This window comes from Dermochelys coriacea, chromosome 12, assembly GCF_009764565.3.
Source record: "Dermochelys coriacea isolate rDerCor1 chromosome 12, rDerCor1.pri.v4, whole genome shotgun sequence".
Lineage (NCBI taxonomy): Eukaryota > Metazoa > Chordata > Testudines > Dermochelyidae > Dermochelys > Dermochelys coriacea.
In genome coordinates this window covers 25114295-25134431 of record NC_050079.1, presented here as the reverse complement: position 1 = coordinate 25134431, position 20137 = coordinate 25114295, and the positions used below count along the sequence as shown (strand labels likewise).

The following is a 20137-nucleotide window of genomic DNA, read 5'->3' as shown; positions in this document are numbered from 1 at the left end:
TTCTCAAGTATCACAGGCATAGACAATAATGCTGGCACTGTACATAAATTTCCAGCCACATTGCCATTTTAAAGCCAATGTTACTATTGGTGGTTTTGGGGTATAAACCTCATAAGTGAATAAAGTTCTCTATCCTTTACTCAAACAGTGGATGGAGATTTCTTTTTGTGCTATTGCCCTTGACTCAGTTTCCTCAAATCCTGATCAGCACCATCTCACAAAAATATGCAACATCCACAATCTTATCCCTCCCAAGGAAAAAAAAATCTTGTCCTTTGCCTACACTATTTTCACCAACGCCAATAGATTAGTAAGGATGATAAGATATGGAGCACTCCAGTGGGCAGCAGAGATCACAGCCTTTCTTCAGGGCCATGGATGATTTTGCTGTATGGCCAGCATTCTACTCTACGCAGGGTGGTAGATCCCCTTGATCTATGTGCTCTGGTGTCAGCCCCCACCTAGGCACATCTTACTTCATTATCCCCCTGCTTGTGCACAGGGGCATCAAGCCAAGTGGAGTCACATACACTCAGAAGGCAACTCTGTTGTATGTGTTGCCGTCATATGACCTGCCGTTATATGCAGTTCAGTGATACAAGTGTAGTCTGATGGTGGATGCCTGGCCAAAGACTGAACTGCAGTCCAGTGGCAAAGAAATGAGCTGCCAGTTTCAGTTCATTTCTCAGTGGAAAAGTGTGCACATCAATCCTCTTACCCCTTATATTTGACTGTTTCAGAAGAGAAGACAAAGATCAAGGGTGAATGGTAAGGTGTGTCCACCAGAACAGGGTTAAAGAACACTGACAGAGCATAGAGTTTGTGAAACATTGCTGTTACTGATGCCATATCTATTTTGCGGGTAAATGGGATTTTTTCAGTCGTTAGGGTATCTTGTACCTTTCATGAGCGCTAAGTTCAATCGAAAAACATGGAAGTAAAAGATTTTTTTTAAAATGAATTGCTTTGTGAGGTTTATTTGACCATATTATTGAGACTGGTATCTTTAGACTTCTTCACTTGCAAAATTCACATGTAGGTTTTGCTTTTTTCTTGTGAATTTTAAAACTTCTGGCTTTTTTGAGTTTTGCTGTTACAGTATCATCAAAAACTACCATACAGAAAGAATGTTAATCAGGGGCTATATATTAGGACTCAGATTATGTAAAACATTTGATTTTTACTTATAAATAAAGCACAGTAAGGTAAATAGTTCAGTTCCTGCTTACAGTTGTGACGCAGGTGGCAAGGAGGAACATGGATAGAACACGAAAGAAAGAAGAAATGAGCATTCCTTAAAGTTAATGGGAAAGACGTGTTTCTTACGATTATGTTTTGTCTTGAAAATTCTGCCAATTTATTGAGTGATAAATGGTAAAGCTATAGTAATCATAAAAAATAGCATTTGTAGAGGGCAATAGTAAAACAATTCATTGCAGTTTACTTTGGTGTTAATGTTCAATTAAATTTCAGTACATGACTAATCAAGAGGCACAATGAACATTTCAGTCATATATAGTAACATCTCTGACTTACCTTTTTATATAAATGTTATGTTCCTTATCTATTTATATATTTTTTCGATCCTTGCAGTTGTTTTCACTGTCCAGTTAAAAAATTCCAGTTGTCTGAATAGAGAGAGTCAATCTCAGGGTTTTTAAATCATCACCAGTAAATTTTTTTTTGGCTTCTTATGGTTCAAAAACAAAATTTGTTTGCCTGTATGTCATCCTATAAACTTTGTGGGAAATGGGGAATACTTTCTCTATTTTTCTGTTAGAATGAATGTTTGATTGAGGTGAAACTGCCTCTGAGAGACCAAATGCTGGAATCACAGACTGAAAATGCTAAAGGTACTTGTAGCTCTCCACATTTTTCGGCGCAGATGTATATACCATGGGTCCCGGTTGAAGTGAATGTGATGACATTGGCTGTATGTCCATGTAGATGTTGCCATAATATAAATTTTTCTGGCAAGATGCTTGCAAAATCCCATGTTTATCATAATCATTTGGGAACACACTGATAATTGTCAGCTTTTACTGTGTTTGCATTTTGCTTGTTAGAGACTCCATGGGCTTGTTCTACATATACAGGGTGTTCCACAGAGTGTAAATACAATAGTTCAGAGCCATTTCTGTAAGAATGACCCTAGGTCTTTTTCTTCCTCACTGCATTCTGGATTCTTATTAGGTGTTCATGTATGGCATCTTTGTAAGTTAGTGCTTTGTTTTCATTCACTACACAACCAAGTAAGCCTAAACCGCTTTGTACTATGGTCAGCACCTGTGTTTTAACTCTAATCAGAGATTTGGGCCTCCAGCCTATTTGTTCTAACTTCGCTTACTCTCCATATCAATTTATCTAACTATGTGTTCATGTTTGTGATTATCTTCACATGGTCCAATATTCAGCTAAGCTCATATGGCTTTGCCAGAAATGGATCTTCAGCCTCATGTGATCTTATTTAGCTTCTCTGAAGTGGTGCCAGTTCCATCACAGGCATTAAGGTTTTTAGGCTAAAAATTTGTGTGTGTGTGGTTTGTTTTCTTTTTTTTCTTCAGCATTTTTGTGAGATTTGTTGTTCTCAATTGTAGTTTTAATAAGGGTATCTCTTGAACCTTGAGCAATTTGAAATAATATGGTGTTTTGGTTTCAATGTCTATAGGGTTTTTGTTTGTTTTATTACTGTTGTTGATTGACCCCTACTTCCAAGCTATCAGTGTACGGGGGAAAAGTGAGTGTGGTCTGCGGTCACTACTAACCTTTGTCAGCTGGTCACATAACTGTCATGGCTATCACGTTTCTCATCTACTTCGGATCAAAGGAAAGGTGCCCATATAGAATTGTGGGTGTTTCTGTTCTTGCTGGACACAAGTTGCCCCACTTTTGCAGATTGCCTGATGTTGAGTGATCAAAGAGATATGTTCCATTAAGTTGTTTCTGAGTCTTGGGTGTTCGCGATAAAGTAGAGCCTGGTGGCTGTGCCAATAAATTGGCCCCGATTCCCTCTTCTGTTCAGGAGCATTGCATGATTATTCCCTTTAAGGGAGGCAGTTAATTTATAAAAGTTACTGTATCTCATGCAAAATTATCTTTTGTTTATGCTTTTGTTATAGAGATGACGATGACATCAATGATGTTGCCTCTATGGCTGGAGTTAACCTTAATGAAGAGAGTGCCCGAATTATGGCAACCAACTCCGACTTGGTTGGAACCCAGATACAGTCTTGTAAAGATGAACCCTTTCTTGCTGCTATCCCTTTACATAAAAGAATACTAGAAATGGGTGAGAAGCATGTCATTTGCTTTCAGTAGTATTGCCTTGGAGCTATTCAGTTTTAGTCAGTGACACAGTACACTGTAGCATGCAGCATTGATATAATTGAGGTTCTATACGGATTTTTCATTACAAAAGTATCTTGTCTGTGTCAAACTATCAAAATGACACTTTGGTATTATAATCTACTTGAGGATCTCCAAACTCTTTGCAAATATTAAGGAAATAAACCTCCCATTGTCCCTTTGAGGTGGGGAAGCATTATTATTCAGATGTTGCACATGACCAAGATGAGGCACAGAGAGGTAAAGTGACTTGCCCAAGATCACAGCAGATGTCTGAGAGTGAGTCAAGAATAGAATCCAGATCTCCTGCTTTCCCACTCCTAGGGTTTAGCAGAAGACAAGTTGTTTGCCTGGATGTATTTTTTTTCATATGAAATAAGTTTTAAAATGTATTAATCCAATTTTTAAGATCTATAACTATTTCAAAATTTTATGGTAGTTTTATTTGCTATGGAATGGATAAAAATAGATTATCTTTTTACTGACAGTTGGGCTTAAATTTTAACAGTTTTGAGAATTAAAAAAATAAAAAGTAAACACTCAATTAGTGACATTTAAAAAGTGGCAAGTTATTATGCTCAGTATTTAGTTTATGTTACTCTGAACTAAGTGTGAACTAGGCTAATTGTGGTGGCCACATAAAATCTAAAAATGTCAGGAAAACGAAATTTTATTTTGACTTGGGGTAAAGTTTTAAAAGCCACGCAAGTCCTATTTTAAAATGTGATTTAGGATCTTAAATACCATTGACTTTCAATGAGACTTGGGTTCTTCAATGCCCAAGTGACCTTTGAAAGTGGGATTTAGGCTCTTACGTTACTTAGGTGGCTTTGGAAATTTTATCTTTACTCTCATACTTCGTAAATTCAGTGTAAATGTATGGAAACCCTTTTACACTATGACAGACCCTCATCTTACAAAGACATATTCATGTGCTTTGCTTTATGCACTATAAGTATTCCCTTTGCAGTACTGGGGCTGTAGTGAGGAAATAAATGCCATGTAAGTCCACAATTATCTTATTCCAGTGCCGTTATGATGATGTCATCATATGAAGTTACTATAAGAAAATAGTGCAAATTTTTGGGAATCTGGTGGCTGCTGTCTGAGATTATGAAATCCACAAGCTTTTAGTGCAAGTCTTTGGAAGCACCGTTGTTAGGCCTGCTGTAATTGTACTGTATACTAGTGCAACAAAACAAAAAACAAAGAAAATGAGACCTAAAAACTGTATGAAAATAATTGGAAAGTCACTAATAAAGTTGCCATGCAAGCTTTAATTAATTCTTCTGGGTATAACAATTGCAGCCCAACATGGAGTTGTAATTTGAAGTGTCGGGCTTAGAAGACTCTGTACATACTTTAAGAGCCACAGAACACAGCACACTGTTCACCATTTGCCTTTTGGGGTTTGCTCCTCAGAGAAGCAAATCCCTGTGGCTGTTTTTTGAAACTTTATTGGCTTTGATAATTGAAAATGAAACTTTCAAAGCTTTTAAAAGCAGCTGCAGGGATTTGCTTCTCAAAAGCAAGGAATCTAAGAGAGTGGTTGCTCCTAGTGAGCTCTTGCTGCTATTTCTAGAGCTTTATTTTGGCTTTATATAAAGTCTTTTGTAGTTTTGAAAGTGGCTTTGGGGTTCACTAGTGGCTACTATTTAGTATCCATGGCTCTTGAGGAGAGAATTCTTGCAGCTGAGTTTGAAGCTTTAAAAGCTTTGTTTTTACTGTGTGTGGCCAGATTTTGTTCCTCTCAGAGGACCACACAAAATTCAGTAGTTTGTGCTATGGGGCACTTAAAATAATGGGATTGTATGAGTATCACAGACCATGTGTTGGTATGCCTAGGTACACAAGGACTAAACAAAGGAGACTGTCACATTCTTAGACACACTAGGAAAAGGAAAGTCTCAGATATTGGACCCACTATTATCTCATGTTTTTGTATTATGCCTATTGACAAACAAGATAAAATTCACTTATATTAATTTATCTGAATATGGCTTAAAATTGGGAAGTTTTTTCCATCTTGAAAGCTTTTCATATTTAATAATCACTTTAGTATTTAGGGCACCTTTCTAATGTTCCTGTAAAAGAAAGAACTGTGGTATGTACAGTATCAGGACACTGCTATTCACTCCTGTCTCAGAAGCTGTTTTTTTCAAGTTTTCTGTAATATTAATCCCCCGCTCTCTCTTATCTCTGAGCAAGAGCTCTGTAGAGAAACTCAGTAGTGTTCCCCAAAGGCTGTTTCAGAGATTATGCTTCCATTCACTAGAGTCAGAATATAAACTGCTAAAGTGAGAGCAGATGCTATGTAGTCTTTGGCAGTTACCACCAGCCAAATGCCTCAAAGTAATAGTAAAAGAGGTTTCTTCTTAAAATATTGTACATTCTTATCTCTACAGTAACTTGACAGAATTATAGTCCATTGTTTATTTTAAATATAAATATTATTGATCCTTCTAAATATAAGAAATAGCTGAAAGGTGCATTAATGCAAAGACACTAGTTTATTGCCTAAATTACTTCCTTCTCTATGTGCCTTTGTGTCTTGTCATCTTTGTCTAGTAATTGTTGCCATTTGTTCATCTATGAAGGCAAGGATTGTGATGATTCAACCTCTGTCTTGATTCAAAATCAAGAATGAATGTTTCTGCACCAGGCAATGTATTTTGTTGCTGCTTTACCCAGAATCATAAAGTTTAAAACCTGATTCTTCTGCGTGGCAGCACAACACAATGGTGCACACAACACTCTGACCCAATAAATAATAGTGATAGTTACTAGTTTTCATTTGGGAGAGAACACAGACAATAAAGTTGGATAATTTGTGCTTGGGTTTTTTTTTGTTTTTTGGTTTTTTTAAATTTTGAGTTGTTCTTTGACTAGTTTTTGGTGGATAGGGACTATTTCTTAGCTTTACTAGCTTTTAAACAGTAGCTGTTACATGGACATTGTTTGAATTGAGTTTCTGTTGTGCAGTAAACTGGCAGGACCATAATACATAATGTGTCACAGCTCCTAAGTGGATAATTGTAAGAGTGAGTTTACTCTTTTTGCTTAGTAGCAGTTTTGGTAAAAAATAGAATCACCTTGATTCATCTTATGTATAATTGCTGCTTGATTGTGAGGGCAGAAAAAATTAGACTGCAGTTTATTTTATATTGCATTTTAATGAAGGTAAGAGGACACAAATGAAGGGTGAAACAAAAGAAGAATTTGTTTATATACATTGACAACTAAAACTAAGACAAAAGGGAAAAGCTACAAGAAGAGAAGGGAAGCAAAGAACATCCATGATCACTGTTAACCCACAGTAACAAAATAAGAACTGCATACACAGTAGGAACCATGAAAGGTAAATCAGAAGTCGTACAAAATATATGACTTGACCATAACAATGGCTAAACAAAAGAGGCATTAACCTTACTCTTCGCACAACTTAATGGGCCTTCAAGAAAACTTGAAGGATTGTAAAAGCTGTACATGAGTGGAAAAACCTGGTGAGGCAACATTTTCTTGCCAATGCAGGATCGTGCAGTTGTTCATTCTGTAGTGCATCATCTGGCCTAATTATAAATATTGTTAGTAATTGGTTCCCATCCCTACTGTTTTTTGGGGGAACCTGCAATCTAAAACATCCCATTTTCTGTGGAAATCACGATAGTCATCCTAAATTTTCCTTTTCTTAACATTAGCCCATTAAATGGGACAATGGGATAAAAATCTTTTCTCACAGACCTTCTTTCTTGAAAAACTATTTAGGAGAATGTCACCTGTACTTGGTCTCTGTAGAAATGATGAGCCCTATAACTTTATTTGGTCTTCAAAAAGCCCTCTTTTGGGGTTCCAGGTCACCAAAATGCAATCTCCTGGTAATCTTAGGATTTGTAAGAAAATATGAATTCCCACAGCTCAGTCTTGACTCCACCTGACTTCCTTTTCTATTTACAACCCAACCAAAGGACACCATAGTCTATATCTTGCTCTTCCTTTGACTACCCCAAAATGTCATAGGTTAGACTGACATGGCCATGTAATAACTCAGTTACAGCAAGAATAATGAAACATAAGCCTGAAATACAGTTCTTTGGCTTATGCTATTCCTTGCGCTCGCTCGCTCTCTCTCTCTCTCTCTCCCCCTCTCTCACTCGGTATAGGGCAGTTGGCTAATCAGAACCATTCAAAGTGTGAAGTACTTAAAAAATATGTTTATATTTTGTTATAGGCGGCAAGGAAAGTAAAATCTACTATCAGCCATATCTAATTCAGAGTAACTATCCACCTTATTTCAATATTTATTAAAGAATCATGATAGCTTTGTTTTCATCCCCCATTAATTCAAAGTTATTGTTAATTTTGAGTTATGAAATTAATTTTTCTTAAAGATTTGTCTGGTGATCAGTGATTAAATATTTACACCTCCTTGTTTTATGCAAAGAAAACTCTTACTTGACATGACACAATGTACCTAATTTTCCCTATTAACATGAGTATTGTAGCACCTTGCTTATTCTAAATAAATCTCTTGGCAGGGAAATATAGCCTTCAAGAAATCTGAAAATACATCTCTTTAATATGTCCAAGTTCTAATGGCCAAGATAGTAGGAGGCCATAGGTTATTCTTAAACATAGTGTCTGCAGAGTAGCTCTGTGTGATACTTTGAAGCCATTGTTTGTCAATATTAAAATTGCAAGGATTAGGTTCAACATAATTTAGATATACCCTGTTCTTACTCTTCTTGTATGATATCTCTAAGTTCTGTTTGCCAGAATATTGACTGTTCTTCTGTCTAAATAAGTATTCTTCATAAACACATCCTTGGTTCTTGTGCCTACTGCATGAATGCATGATACAACACACACAAAGAAAAATCTGAGAACTAAAAGCTTTTATAGGATTCTACATTCTGGAGATACACAGTAATGGCATCACAGAGTAAAACAGCTGTTTGCATGTGGGTGTGCGTGTGCTTTTGTGTGTGTTTTTTTTTTTAAACAAATAATCTGAATGCTCTAGAGGATATTTGATATTGTGTTAGAACTGCCTAGAAAATCTGATTGGCCTTGTTCCATGAAGAGCATTCCAATAGGTTTAGAGCCTTCTGTCTTATTTTCTCTGAGCATTTGTTATTAGTTTAATAAATAATAAATATAGGCATTCTGTCATCATTGTTTTGTCTGCCTGTTTATCAACAGTGACATTTGTGTTTGACTAAGATGATACTTGTACTATTGATGATGCTTTTTTAGAGCAGTGGTAACTTATAAGTATACTTTATGTCTGTGTTTGGTTTACTGTTAATGGCTTTTATATCTGGTTAGATTATAGTTGTTGTTCTCATGTTTTGAGCCATGTGATTGCCCATCAGATAACTCTGCGTATTACTTTTTGCTTCTGCTTTCCTCTATCACATTGAAAAGATTTTGTTGTTTTCACCATTGGACTTGAACTTTTTATTCTTGAACTGATTTGCCTTCAAACAGAAATGTTCCTTTCCATATCAGTTTATCTACCAGCATCTTTCTGTCATGACCCTCCCCTCCCCTGCATATCTGTGGGAAATTACCCTTGACTGTTTTGGAGGTAGTTTTAACATTTGCATAATGTGCCTATGAAATGTTAGTTCTCCTCAAGCATAGCCTTGTGGAGTCATCTATTGTTCTAACAACATGGGCAGTCCTGATCCCATGAGTGAAATTCCCTGATCCCAGCTGCCTCTTTTAAGCAAGAGGTTTTGTAGTGGGTATCGTATCATTTAATTTGAAAGGTTGTTTGCATGCCAAGTCTGGGAACCTTTTCCAGCGCCATAAAGGATCCTTAATATGTCATTTGTAGAGACATGACATAGACTGTGTGGTAGCTGTATATATGAATTTAGCGTTTGAAATGTCTAGTTTCATATCACTGTTAGGGAATGCACAGATCTGTCAATGGAAGTAAAAGGGTAATTATCTCATTGAATTAATTTGCTAAAAATTTCAGATTAGAAATTTTGCAATAGTTCTACATATTTAACATGCATGCACAGATCTTCAAAACTAGTGTTGAGAGAAGACAAGCAAAAGTGTTTATTGTGCCTGTTTTATAGAGACTACTCTTTTTTTTTTTTTTTTGCATCTGACAATGTCAGACATTTTGGGGCAACCAAATTTTGTTAAATGGTGACCTCTAACTATTTCCTTGAAAAAAGAAAAAATGTTCTAATCTTATTTAGCAGTGCTGCTGATAATAAGCATAATTAGTAGGCATTTCAACAAACTGTTAAATTTTCTATTTTCTTTAATAGATCCACGATTAGACTTCTTGTTCTACAAGATGTCCCAGCATGCATGGGACTGGTAACATCAGTACTACTAGAGAGCCTGGAGTTTGCCTTTCTATAAAAGTAAGATCGCTTTTGTTCAATATTTTTTGTGTATTTCTAAGGTTTCGTTTTTATTGTTCTTCTGTGCAACAACACAGCATAGCTTCTGTTACGCTTTCAGCAGTGCTACTTGCACATTATAAGGCTAACTTACATACCAGTATTGATGTTCTTCCACCAAAACGTAGTTCCTCAAAATAAGCTGAAATTTAGATTTGTTCAGAACATCAGTATTCATAAATAAAATGCAGCTGGTCTCTACTGTCATAATTACTATTTTTGGTGGGATTTTATTGTAATAGAACTGAGAAACTGGTCATACTACTTAGTCCCCAAAACACATAGAGAATTAAAGTACTGTCTTCAGCATAGTAACATGCTTTTTTATGAATCCCATGTAATGGTCTTCCTTAAAGATCTGCTATCTCTGGAGGATGGTTCTAGCCTTCATGGCTTTCCACAACACCACCTGCTGCCTCAAAGTAATGGTTTGCCTGTGAATGGCTTGAATTTAATGATATTTGCAAAGGAGGGTTAAGCTGAAGCAGTATTTCCCAAAGATTCATCCTGGTGGTACTCTTCACCTCATGTATAGCTTGTCAGTATAAAGATAGGATGTAAAATAAGAACAATAAAAAGAAAACCTCAGAGAACCATTCAATATTGCAATAAAGCTGACTTGCATTATCCCCATAGGCAGACTCCATGCTCTAGTGGTAGTACTAACGTCACCAACTCTCAAAATATGCTGGGACATCTTTGTGGAGGGGGAAGTCATTGGTCAATGAGCAGCAACATCAAGGATCTTTAAAGGAAAAAAGGGAAAGGTAATACAGTTTCTAAAATGTGTTAAGTGACTGCTAATGTTTATTTAGCCATTCTGCTGATCATACTAACGTTGCAATGTTTTTCCAGAAATCATTGTAGTTCGTCTTAAAGGCTTCTCCACAGTCTGTCTCTCTCCCTCTCAGTATTGAATCATCTGACATGAGGTTTTCATGCTGCACTCGTGGGAATGTAAACATATGATTTGTTTAAAAAAAACGGTTAGGCTTCTTAGACCACTACATATCGTGCTTCTACTGCTTTCAGAAACCAGATTAAACTGGGGTTCATTGACAAATTTTTCAGTGGTCATAATGAAAAGTTTTTTGGCTTGCCAAGTTTATCTCCAATATTAGACATGCACAATAGATGGGTGTAGTTTTAGAAGTTAGCATCATTGTCCCTAGGTAGGCTGCGCCTTTCAGGATCATTTTGCAGTCATCCCAGTGCACCCATTTCAAATGACAGGCCTGTGCCTCCACTTCTCTTTGGGTTGGGATCCTGTAATGCAACCACCCTCTGACTGGGTCTTTGGGATATTCTATATTGCCAGTTTTGGTACTTTCCAGGCTTAACGGGTTTAGCACCTGGAAGGGTTTCCCTTTGGGAGCCTTTAATAGTATACAGTGACGCGTGCAGTTTCTTCAAAACAAAGTATGATTTTTGTGCCAAAAGGTGCACACCAATCAGAAATTGATGTAAAATGAGGCCTATGTACATACCATCTTGCCTATGCTTGGCATTCCCTTCAAGCCCCTAGGTAGACATGACTTAGACTTGCTGTCCCCCATTCTCTAGGGAACCAAGTTACAGCCTACTTGCTGCAGAGCCTGACTTTTGATCAATCTGGGTGACTTTTGCATCTGTGTCAGCACTCAATGACACTCCCTGGTCACCTGTCTCAATTCACTCAATCTCCCTGCCCTTCCTTTTTTTGGCTCAGGGTCCTATAATGGTTTAGTATCCTACTTTGAGCCCAGGATTAGCCTTGGAAGAATAAACCATTCTAACCTGGATGGAGCCAGTAGTGGATATTCCACAATTAACAATTTTCCGATTGTTTCCTCAAGGATTCTTATCTATGTTGTTGTTTTGATTTTCCTGCTTGTCCCTCTAATAGCCTGTTTTACCTAACTCCATAGCAACTGAGCCATCATAAACACACAAAGGAATCTTTTCTCTTTGGTGACATCTGCATGAAATTACTTAACAGAAATCTTAATAAAAAGATTTATTAAAAAGAGAGAAAATGAATTTAAGAGAACTATTTGTTTAGCACATCTAGATTTACACTTCTCTTTAAACTACTTGAGACAAGGCTTTATAAGTTTAGTTACAGAGGAGGGAAAAAAGCAAACCTTGTGGTCAGACTGGCAGCCTCTTTTGCTGTCCAGATACTAGGTCTTTTTTTGTCTCCCATAGACATGCTTATTAGATCCCTGCATCTCAATCATCTTACTGGTCTAGATAAGCCTCCCCCGTTCCTTGCAATGTTGTTGTAGCCACATTGGTCCCAGGATATGAGTGAGGCAAGGTAGATGAGGTAATATCTTTCATTGGACCAACTTCTGTTGGTGGAATTGACAAGCTTTCGAGCTTCCCAGAGCGTTTCCTCAGGACTGGAGATGATAATCAGAGTATCTGAGCTAATTACAAGGTGGTGAGACAGATTAAGAACCCCTTGTGTTAACAATCTGTTCTTTCCCTAATGCATGCGATAGTCCCTGCTCTCCAAAACAGTTTTCTCTACTTATCTATGAACACAATAGTGTTTGGGAACTGGTTGTATTCTGTAGGAGATGGACCATTGAGCTTAATATAGTATAGCCATATAATACATTCTGGGCTTTCTCTCTTTCTAATACTATAAAGTCTAAAGGAGAGCAAGAGGAAGATTGAGGTTTGTGGAAGAGGGAATTCTATGAAAAAAGGAATTAAACCTAGTACATTTTGAATGGTTAGCACTGCAGTGGTGCTGGCAGAGTGCTCTCTGCAGTTGTGCCTGACCTTTGTGTAGGGCTCAAATAGAAGAAGGGTAATTGTGCTCTTTCCTAGACCACCTATGCAAGGTCCAGACAGAGCCTAGTCCTAAATGCATTTTGATGTTCTAAATCGTTTTTAACTTGTTCTTTTAAGATTGTCTTTTTGTAACTTAAATATGCAAAAACACTACAGATTTTCAATAGTTTATCACATCAGTAACCAAGGTCATACATGATGTTTTGAAAATAAAAACATTTTTTCTCTTGCATCTCACTCCTATGAATCCTCTTAAAGTATAAATTATTAAAATAGCTTTTGATTTTTTAAAACCTTATCTGAAAAGATTAATATAGCATCTCTTTTCAGCATTTTTAAATAGTAGAAAATATAAGTTTTTTGAAGCTTTTAGCTTATAGTTTTGTCAACAAAATAATTACAGTTGAATCATAACAAAACTGTTAGACCTTATGACTTCCAGTATATCTAAGCAGATAGACAGTGGTAATCTTTAAAATTCTCATTACTCATGACCTGAAATTTATCAGTAAAAATTCTGAGGCACTTACATTTGTAAAAACAGTACATCTCAGTCACATTTAGTGACTTATATGTCAGTATCGGGATAAGATTGCTGTATGTTGATTCTGAGTTCTTGAGGCCTATCATACATAATTAACATTAATATAAACTCTCTTATACAAAAAGTGTGAGGTTATTTTTTTTACAAGATCTGTTCTAATCTTTATACTTGCTGTGCATGTGCTGCTACATCTTACAGTTTTGAGTTAATGTTGGTTGAACCATAGTTTGATCTTAACACATTTGAATATATAACCAGGTCGTTTTACCCAATGGTGCAAGTAGAAATCATTTCTTGCCGGTACACTGCACTCATGAGAGGCATACAAAGGGGAGACACGTGTGACCTCCCCACATCATCCCGCATGTGACTCCTTCCCGCCCCCAGCCCGGGACACGCATGCTCTCCCCGTCATCTCCCCATGATCCACATCCATTCCACATTACCTGGGGGTGGGGGGAGGAGGAGACGAGGCTCTGTTCTCCTCCCGCTGCGATGGGGGAGGGCTCCTCCTGTGTCTTTTCGGTACACCGTACCAGCTATAAATATCTTACTGGTACGGTGTACTGGAACGTACCACCATACTTACACCACTGGTTTTACCTCATTATACGGAATATATACCTGCTAAAAGTGAAAATCTTCTCATTCTTTTGTATACGAGTCTGACATCCCTTGGAGTTTAGTATTTGCATTTATTGGCTGCTCTGAGAGCAAGGAGAATCTGTTTCTTGCTACATGAAATAACACTTTTGAGGCAGTTGGTCACCAGTTATTTAATGCCTCATGTACAGATCTGGTGCAATGGAGGTTTGGCTAAGAAGACATGGATGAGGAACGTGATTTTGACTATCACTAAACCTTGTAAGAAAAATATGAGAAACTCAAATCCAAGTGGGATATCTGCCAAGGTTGTAACTTGGAGCATTACTTTGCTCCAGCTCAGTCTCCACTGATATCCTTGGTGATGCTCTTCCACTCTACGTCTTCACAGCAGGTCTAGAGAAATTGCAGGATTGGTAAGGTTATTGTAAAGACCTAGAAATATGTTAGCTTTTAAGTACACCATATATTTTAGCAAATGTAAAAACAAAGCAGCTTGTAATGAAATACTTGTTTAAATTACAGATCAATCTTTTAAAGTTGTTAGAATTTTTAATTGTATGTGTTTTGCATCCACCCACTACCATATGTGCAGTCTTTTGGTCACAAAGCTACAAGCTATATGTAAGACGTTCCAAAATATTAGGGCTACCAGTATTTAAGCAAAGTCACTCTGTTCCTAAACTTTTTTTAATCTGTATGGCTGGATATTCCACTTCTGAATAAAAGAAAAGAACAGCTTTTTCAACAAAAAGAAGAGAAAATCCATTGGTAAACAAAAGGGTTAACTCTTTTTTTAATATTAATTTCCTCTCTCTTTGCACGCATCCAGTTTAAGATGTGAGTACTTTTTAATATTTACATTGTAGTGGTGACAAGGTGCCACTGTCAAGGTTAGTCTCTAAGCATATGTAGAAGTATGGTCAGAGTCCAAAAGAGCTTACAGTCTAAGAAAGATAAGACATATATGAAGGATGGTGCAGGAGAGAGATGCATCTAATCAAATACATGCAATATACATATATATTTACACACACACACACACATATATATAAAAGCTTATGCTTTTTATGCTCACAAAAGCTTATGCTCAAATAAATTTGTTAGTCTCTAAGGTGCCACAAGTACTCCTTTTCTTTTTACATATATATACTATTGCATTTTCAAAAATTATAAATAAAATGAGTCAGTTACCTCTATCTGCCCCTCATCCTAGCCATTACTTGGTTGATTTCTTTAGAGCATTACAGCAGAAGTGAACCTTGAGAAGAGATTGGCAGGGGCTGTATGCATGACTTTTTATATAAAGTTCATAATGACCAGGTTATTCTTTGCCTAGTGTGTGTAAAATTGTACAATTTATTGAGAAGCATATTTGCAATCATGCAGTTCTTCCATTTTTATTCAAGGAGCCAGAGTCTTTATGTAGCCTCCCAGCACTGGTATGCTCACAGCTTTTGGTTTATAATCCCAACAGAACTTCAACCATCCTGCTCCATTTCATGTTTCTTTGCTAAAAGGACCTAGAGTGGGAAGAGAGATTTTGTGACATCACAGTGGTTATGTGATGACAAGTTGAGTTGTAATTATTTTTAAATGACTTTTTTCTGGTCTTTTTTTTGCTCTTTGTTTGGTGCTATTGCATTCAGCTTATGGAAAGCCTATGCTGCATTTCTATTTTTTTCTTGTAATGAAAAACTTAACCAAGAGCTATATGGGTAGAAAAAAGTGCCTAATTTTTTATTTTGCTCGAATGAAAATGTTCAAAATTGAGAAATGCCATTTTGATCATAGAATCACAGAGTTGGAAGGGACCTCAGGAGATCATATAATCCAACCCCCTGCTCAAAGCAGAACCAATCCCCAATTTTTTTTTGCCCCAGATCCCTAAATGGCCCCCCTCAAGGATTGAACTCACAACCTTGGGTTTAGCAGGCCAATGCTCAAACCACTGAGCTATCCCTCTCCCTAATGATCCTTCCGCAGGACTATTAGAGCAAGATAGTCATATTTCTGGAATTAGAGCCCTGGAAAATGGGAACTGTGATTTTACTAATCCTGAAATTCAAGGACATATTATTGCTATAACATTGTTTCTCAAAAAAAAAAAACAAAAACAAAAAAACACCCAAACCCTAGGTTGTCTAACAGAATTTTTTTCTCATAGAATCCCTCCACTAGATCCTTTTAGTTGTGACTAGGTTTATTTTTTTATTGACTGACAATTTTAGATACATTTGTATAAGGTATATGCTTAATAAGGGTTTGATCTGTCGAATCTTCCTCACTCAAATAGTTACATCCATGGGTACTCCCATTGACTTCAAGGACAAAGGACAAATCTGCACTAAAACTTACGTCGGCAAAACGTATGTTGCTCAGGGGTGTGAAAAAAAAAACACCCTGAGCAACATAAGTTTTGCCAGTATAAGACGTAGTGTTCACAGCACTATGTCGGCAGGAGAGCTTCTTCCGCCGACATAGCTACCGCCGCTCATTGGGAATGGTTTAATTATGTTGACAGGAGAGCTCTCTCCCTTTGGCATAGAGCAGCTACATAAGAAATATTACAGTGGCACTGCTGCATTGGTACAGCTATGCTCCTGCAAGGTCTCTAATGTAGACATAGCCTTTATTTGCATGAGTAAGGGTTGCATCAACAGAATCAAATGGCCCAATTCTGCCTTCAGTTACATGTACAGCTCTCAGTAATTTTAGTTCCACATGTAGGTCAGAGAATAAATGAAGGGCCAAGAGAATTTTTTTAAATTTAGTGTCACAGCTAAGATGAATTCAAAAACATATAAACATATTGCTAACTTCCTTATGGTTACGCCTACAGTGTGAAACAGTTGTCAGCGTAAGCTAACCTTGAGAGAACTTCAAAGTGTCTTTAAAAAAAATTAATATCAGAAATGTGTTGACATAGTGAATTCAGCTCTGGGAAGTGTGAGAATGATGTACTGTAGTGATGTAATAAAATACAGATTTAAAGAGACACTGCAGTACAAAAACTTGAAGAAAAGATAGGGAAAGAAAAGGCTGCAGGAAACAATCTTTTTCATATGGCTTAATTTAAATTCAGTTACAATAGCCGTATCTAGGAACAGAATTCATAAACAGTTTTCACTTTGGGCTGTATTACTTCAGCATTTTCGATATATGAATAATTTTGTGTAGCAGAGAATGCTATATAGTGGTACATATGGAAAAAATGCCAAACCATTTTGTTAGAAGATGGTTGTTGTAAGTCTTATATCATGACAGTTTTGTTTGAAATATGCATTTTTAATCAACCGACTTTCTATTGTGCTATAGCCTAAAGAAAGAAATCACTGCAGTGCCCCCTGCTGGTGAATGGCAGCTCACTGTTTTAGTAATGTCAGTGATTGACTGAACCAAACCCATTGCTGACATAAAGCCAAGGGTGATGCTAAAGACTGCCAGTTCATTTTAAATCACATCATTAAAATAACAGAAGTATATATCAATATAAAACTACTGTTCACTGATTCTTCTTAATTTTTTAGACATGTGATGGTTTACTGCTGTTGAATTTAGCTGAAAAAAATATGAACACTTCACAAAAAATGTTTGTTTTTAAACTTCTCCTGTTTTTATTTGCTTGTCCCCTCCTTTTTAAATGAAAATTATCTTTCTAATTAGCAATTCAGAAGTGCTTTCAGGGTGTGAACTTTTCCATGTAACCTCTTTTATTTAAGCACACATTCATACTCTCAATTAAAAAAAAAGTTGTTCAGTTTAATGATTACAAAAATACTAGGACTTTGTATAAACCTCATGTAATCTTTAGAGCTTTGTATGTTAATAGTGAGACAAAGCCACCAATCCATGCACAAAATGCCCATTGATTTCCCTGAGAATCTTTTTCCTGATTCTACAAAGGGAGTTCCATTGAGAAGAATTGGGTGTAAGATCCAAGTCCTACGAACACTTACTCACATAAGTCCCATTGGGACTAATTGTCCATAAATGTTTGCAGGATCAGAACTTAGGCTTGCAATGTGTGGCTAGAAATGCATTTCCAGCATTTTTAATTATTTTAATAAATTGAGGAATTCTTAAGTGCCATAAATGTTGTTGCTTTTATTGGTTAAGAAAAATTTAATTCCTCTGTATATCTGCAAATTCAGGAGATTTCATCTATAATCTGCCTTGCCTTTGCTTTCTCAAGATAAAATTTCCTTAATGAATGATTATTAATTATATTTAATCTACAAAATTACAGTGAAGAAGGTATGAAGTTCAGGTACACTTTTAAATTCAATAATGACACTATGCGTTACTAAAGATAAAACTTATCCCTACTTTCACTATCAGTCCCCCTATTTTCATAAGCTCCTGTGGCGGGAAAGGGATTTGTCAAGACATGCAAGCACCACAGATTGACAAGAACCAAAAAGAACTTTTTTTATGGGTCCAGCAACCACTCAGCCAAAGACTAGCAGTGGATTTTTAGAAAGTTGATTGTAAAATATTTGCTCTTAGTATAATCTTGGCATAAAACGGCAAATGCTAAAATAACTTCAAAACATTAGTTAGTTACAATTATAGTTTTTAGATAATCCAACTGCAGTTGAAGTTTCTTGGTCTCATATTGGACAAATACATTATAAGGAATTTTTTTACAGGTAGCATGTGTAGTAAATATGCAATTATAATACATAATATGCATTGGGCCATATTTTGATCACATTTACACTGAGATTAATCCAAATGGACTCAATTGAAAATAAAGAAGTTACTTCTTGTTTATCCAGCAGAACTGAGATTTGAATTTGGCCCTGTGTGTGTGAATTATAGGAAGTTACTCAGATAAACTTCAGTGAACTTAATAAATACTTTCCAGCCTTTTACAAGAAAAAACATTTAAAACTATCATTTACATAATAAACAAGCATTTAAAAATACAATCACAAATCTTTTCAAGAGCTCACGAATGTGTGAAGAAAGATGGATGAATAACCTTCAAGGATTACGTTATTTAACAAAATGAAACACACGATTAAAAATTGTGATTAAATGTCACTGTTGTGGTACAAAAGGCAAATAGATTTAAAACAGTGGCACAGATCTTTCTCTTGGGTACAATAGGCACAATTGTGAACTTGTAATCAGGCAGATTTTTAAAGAACATGTCAGCCTCAACTCTGAATTTCCTAACTTTTGTTGGTTCATCTTAACAATGGTTAAGCAGAACTTTTTTTTCATTTCATTGCATGTCTGAAATAGCCATTAAGGTTCAGTCATTTAAAACAGAAGCCACTATATCTTTCTGTAGGACCCAGTCCTGCAAAGAAATGCAGTTCATCTGAGAAGAGCTTCTCTAGTGCAGGTCAAAGGATACAACACTAAAAATCCCCTGCAGCCTCTAATTGCAGTATTGTTGCAGGGTTCATGAGGAGGAACTGTTTGGGCCCAGCTGGCCTATGGTGTCTGCCTGTCGTAGTGGCCTGTTACTGACTAATTCCCTCAGGCTGAAGAAACAGGGTTGATAGTAGAAATGCTGATACAATTTACAGATTGCTTGCACAAAAATAGTGCAATATTTTTGAAAGCACTGAATCCATTAGGAGCTTAAGTTCCAAGACTCCCAAGTCATTTAGGTACCTATGAAAATGATATGCTTACAGCCTGATTCTTATTGACCATAGTCCCACATCACACTGCTCTTGTCCTGTAAAGCAGGCTTAATATGTGCTTTAATATAATTTACTTCCAATTTAAGCCCCTTTACATTGCTAGAGTGGTGTAAAATGTATGAGTGTAAATGCACTTGTAGGATTTTTTAATACTAAGCTCCATATGTTCATATTTTTGTATATTAAGTTTATAGACTAAGCATAATTAACTATCCATTACATGCAACTTTTGTCTTGAAAGAGAAAAAGCAGAAAAGATTGATATCTTCAGAATTTGCTCTTAACCTATTTTTTTATTAGCAAAAAATGTTTTAAACCGAACTTTTTTTCAAATGGTCACTTAATAAGTTGATGAATACTGAAAGTTAAATATATATGCAGTGGTGTTTTAGCCGTGTTGGTCACAGGATATTAGAGAGACAAAGTGAGTGAGGTAATACTTTTTATTGGACCCACTTCTATTGGTGACAGAGACTGTTCTGAAGAAAAATGCTTTGTATCTCGAAAGCTTGTCTCTCTCACCAACAGAAGTGGGTCCAATAAAAGATATTGCCTTACCCAGCTTGTGTCTCTTGAGAAAGATATGTATATCTAGCCATTTATTATGCGTGTCTAATGCTATTCCAATAAGGTTTTCCCCAAAAATGTTCCTTTACTTATAGTCTGTTCCAGCATATTCTGTACTTTCTTCTCAGGACTATTGTACCTTATTTTTTCACTACCGTAAGACTGTATACATTCCATTCCCTTCTGTACTCTGAATAGTAATC

At 36.4% G+C, this 20137-nt stretch overlaps 1 protein-coding gene across 8 annotated transcripts in view; it reads left to right on the top strand.

Moving 5' to 3' along the window:
• Positions 1–20137, top strand: part of LOC119841149 (transcription initiation factor TFIID subunit 4-like) — a 215303-nt gene that overhangs the window by 61892 nt on the left and 133274 nt on the right. For 6 of the 8 annotated variants that reach the window (XR_006275011.1, XM_043494760.1, XM_038368297.2 and 3 more), the window contains one exon: positions 3120–3289. Coding sequence is in view for 6 of the 8 variants with exons in the window: in XM_043494760.1 (XP_043350695.1) it covers positions 3120–3289 (170 nt within the window). In the remaining 2 variants the exon portion in view is untranslated. The other 2 variants (XR_006275012.1, XM_043494761.1) reach the window with 2 other exon arrangements.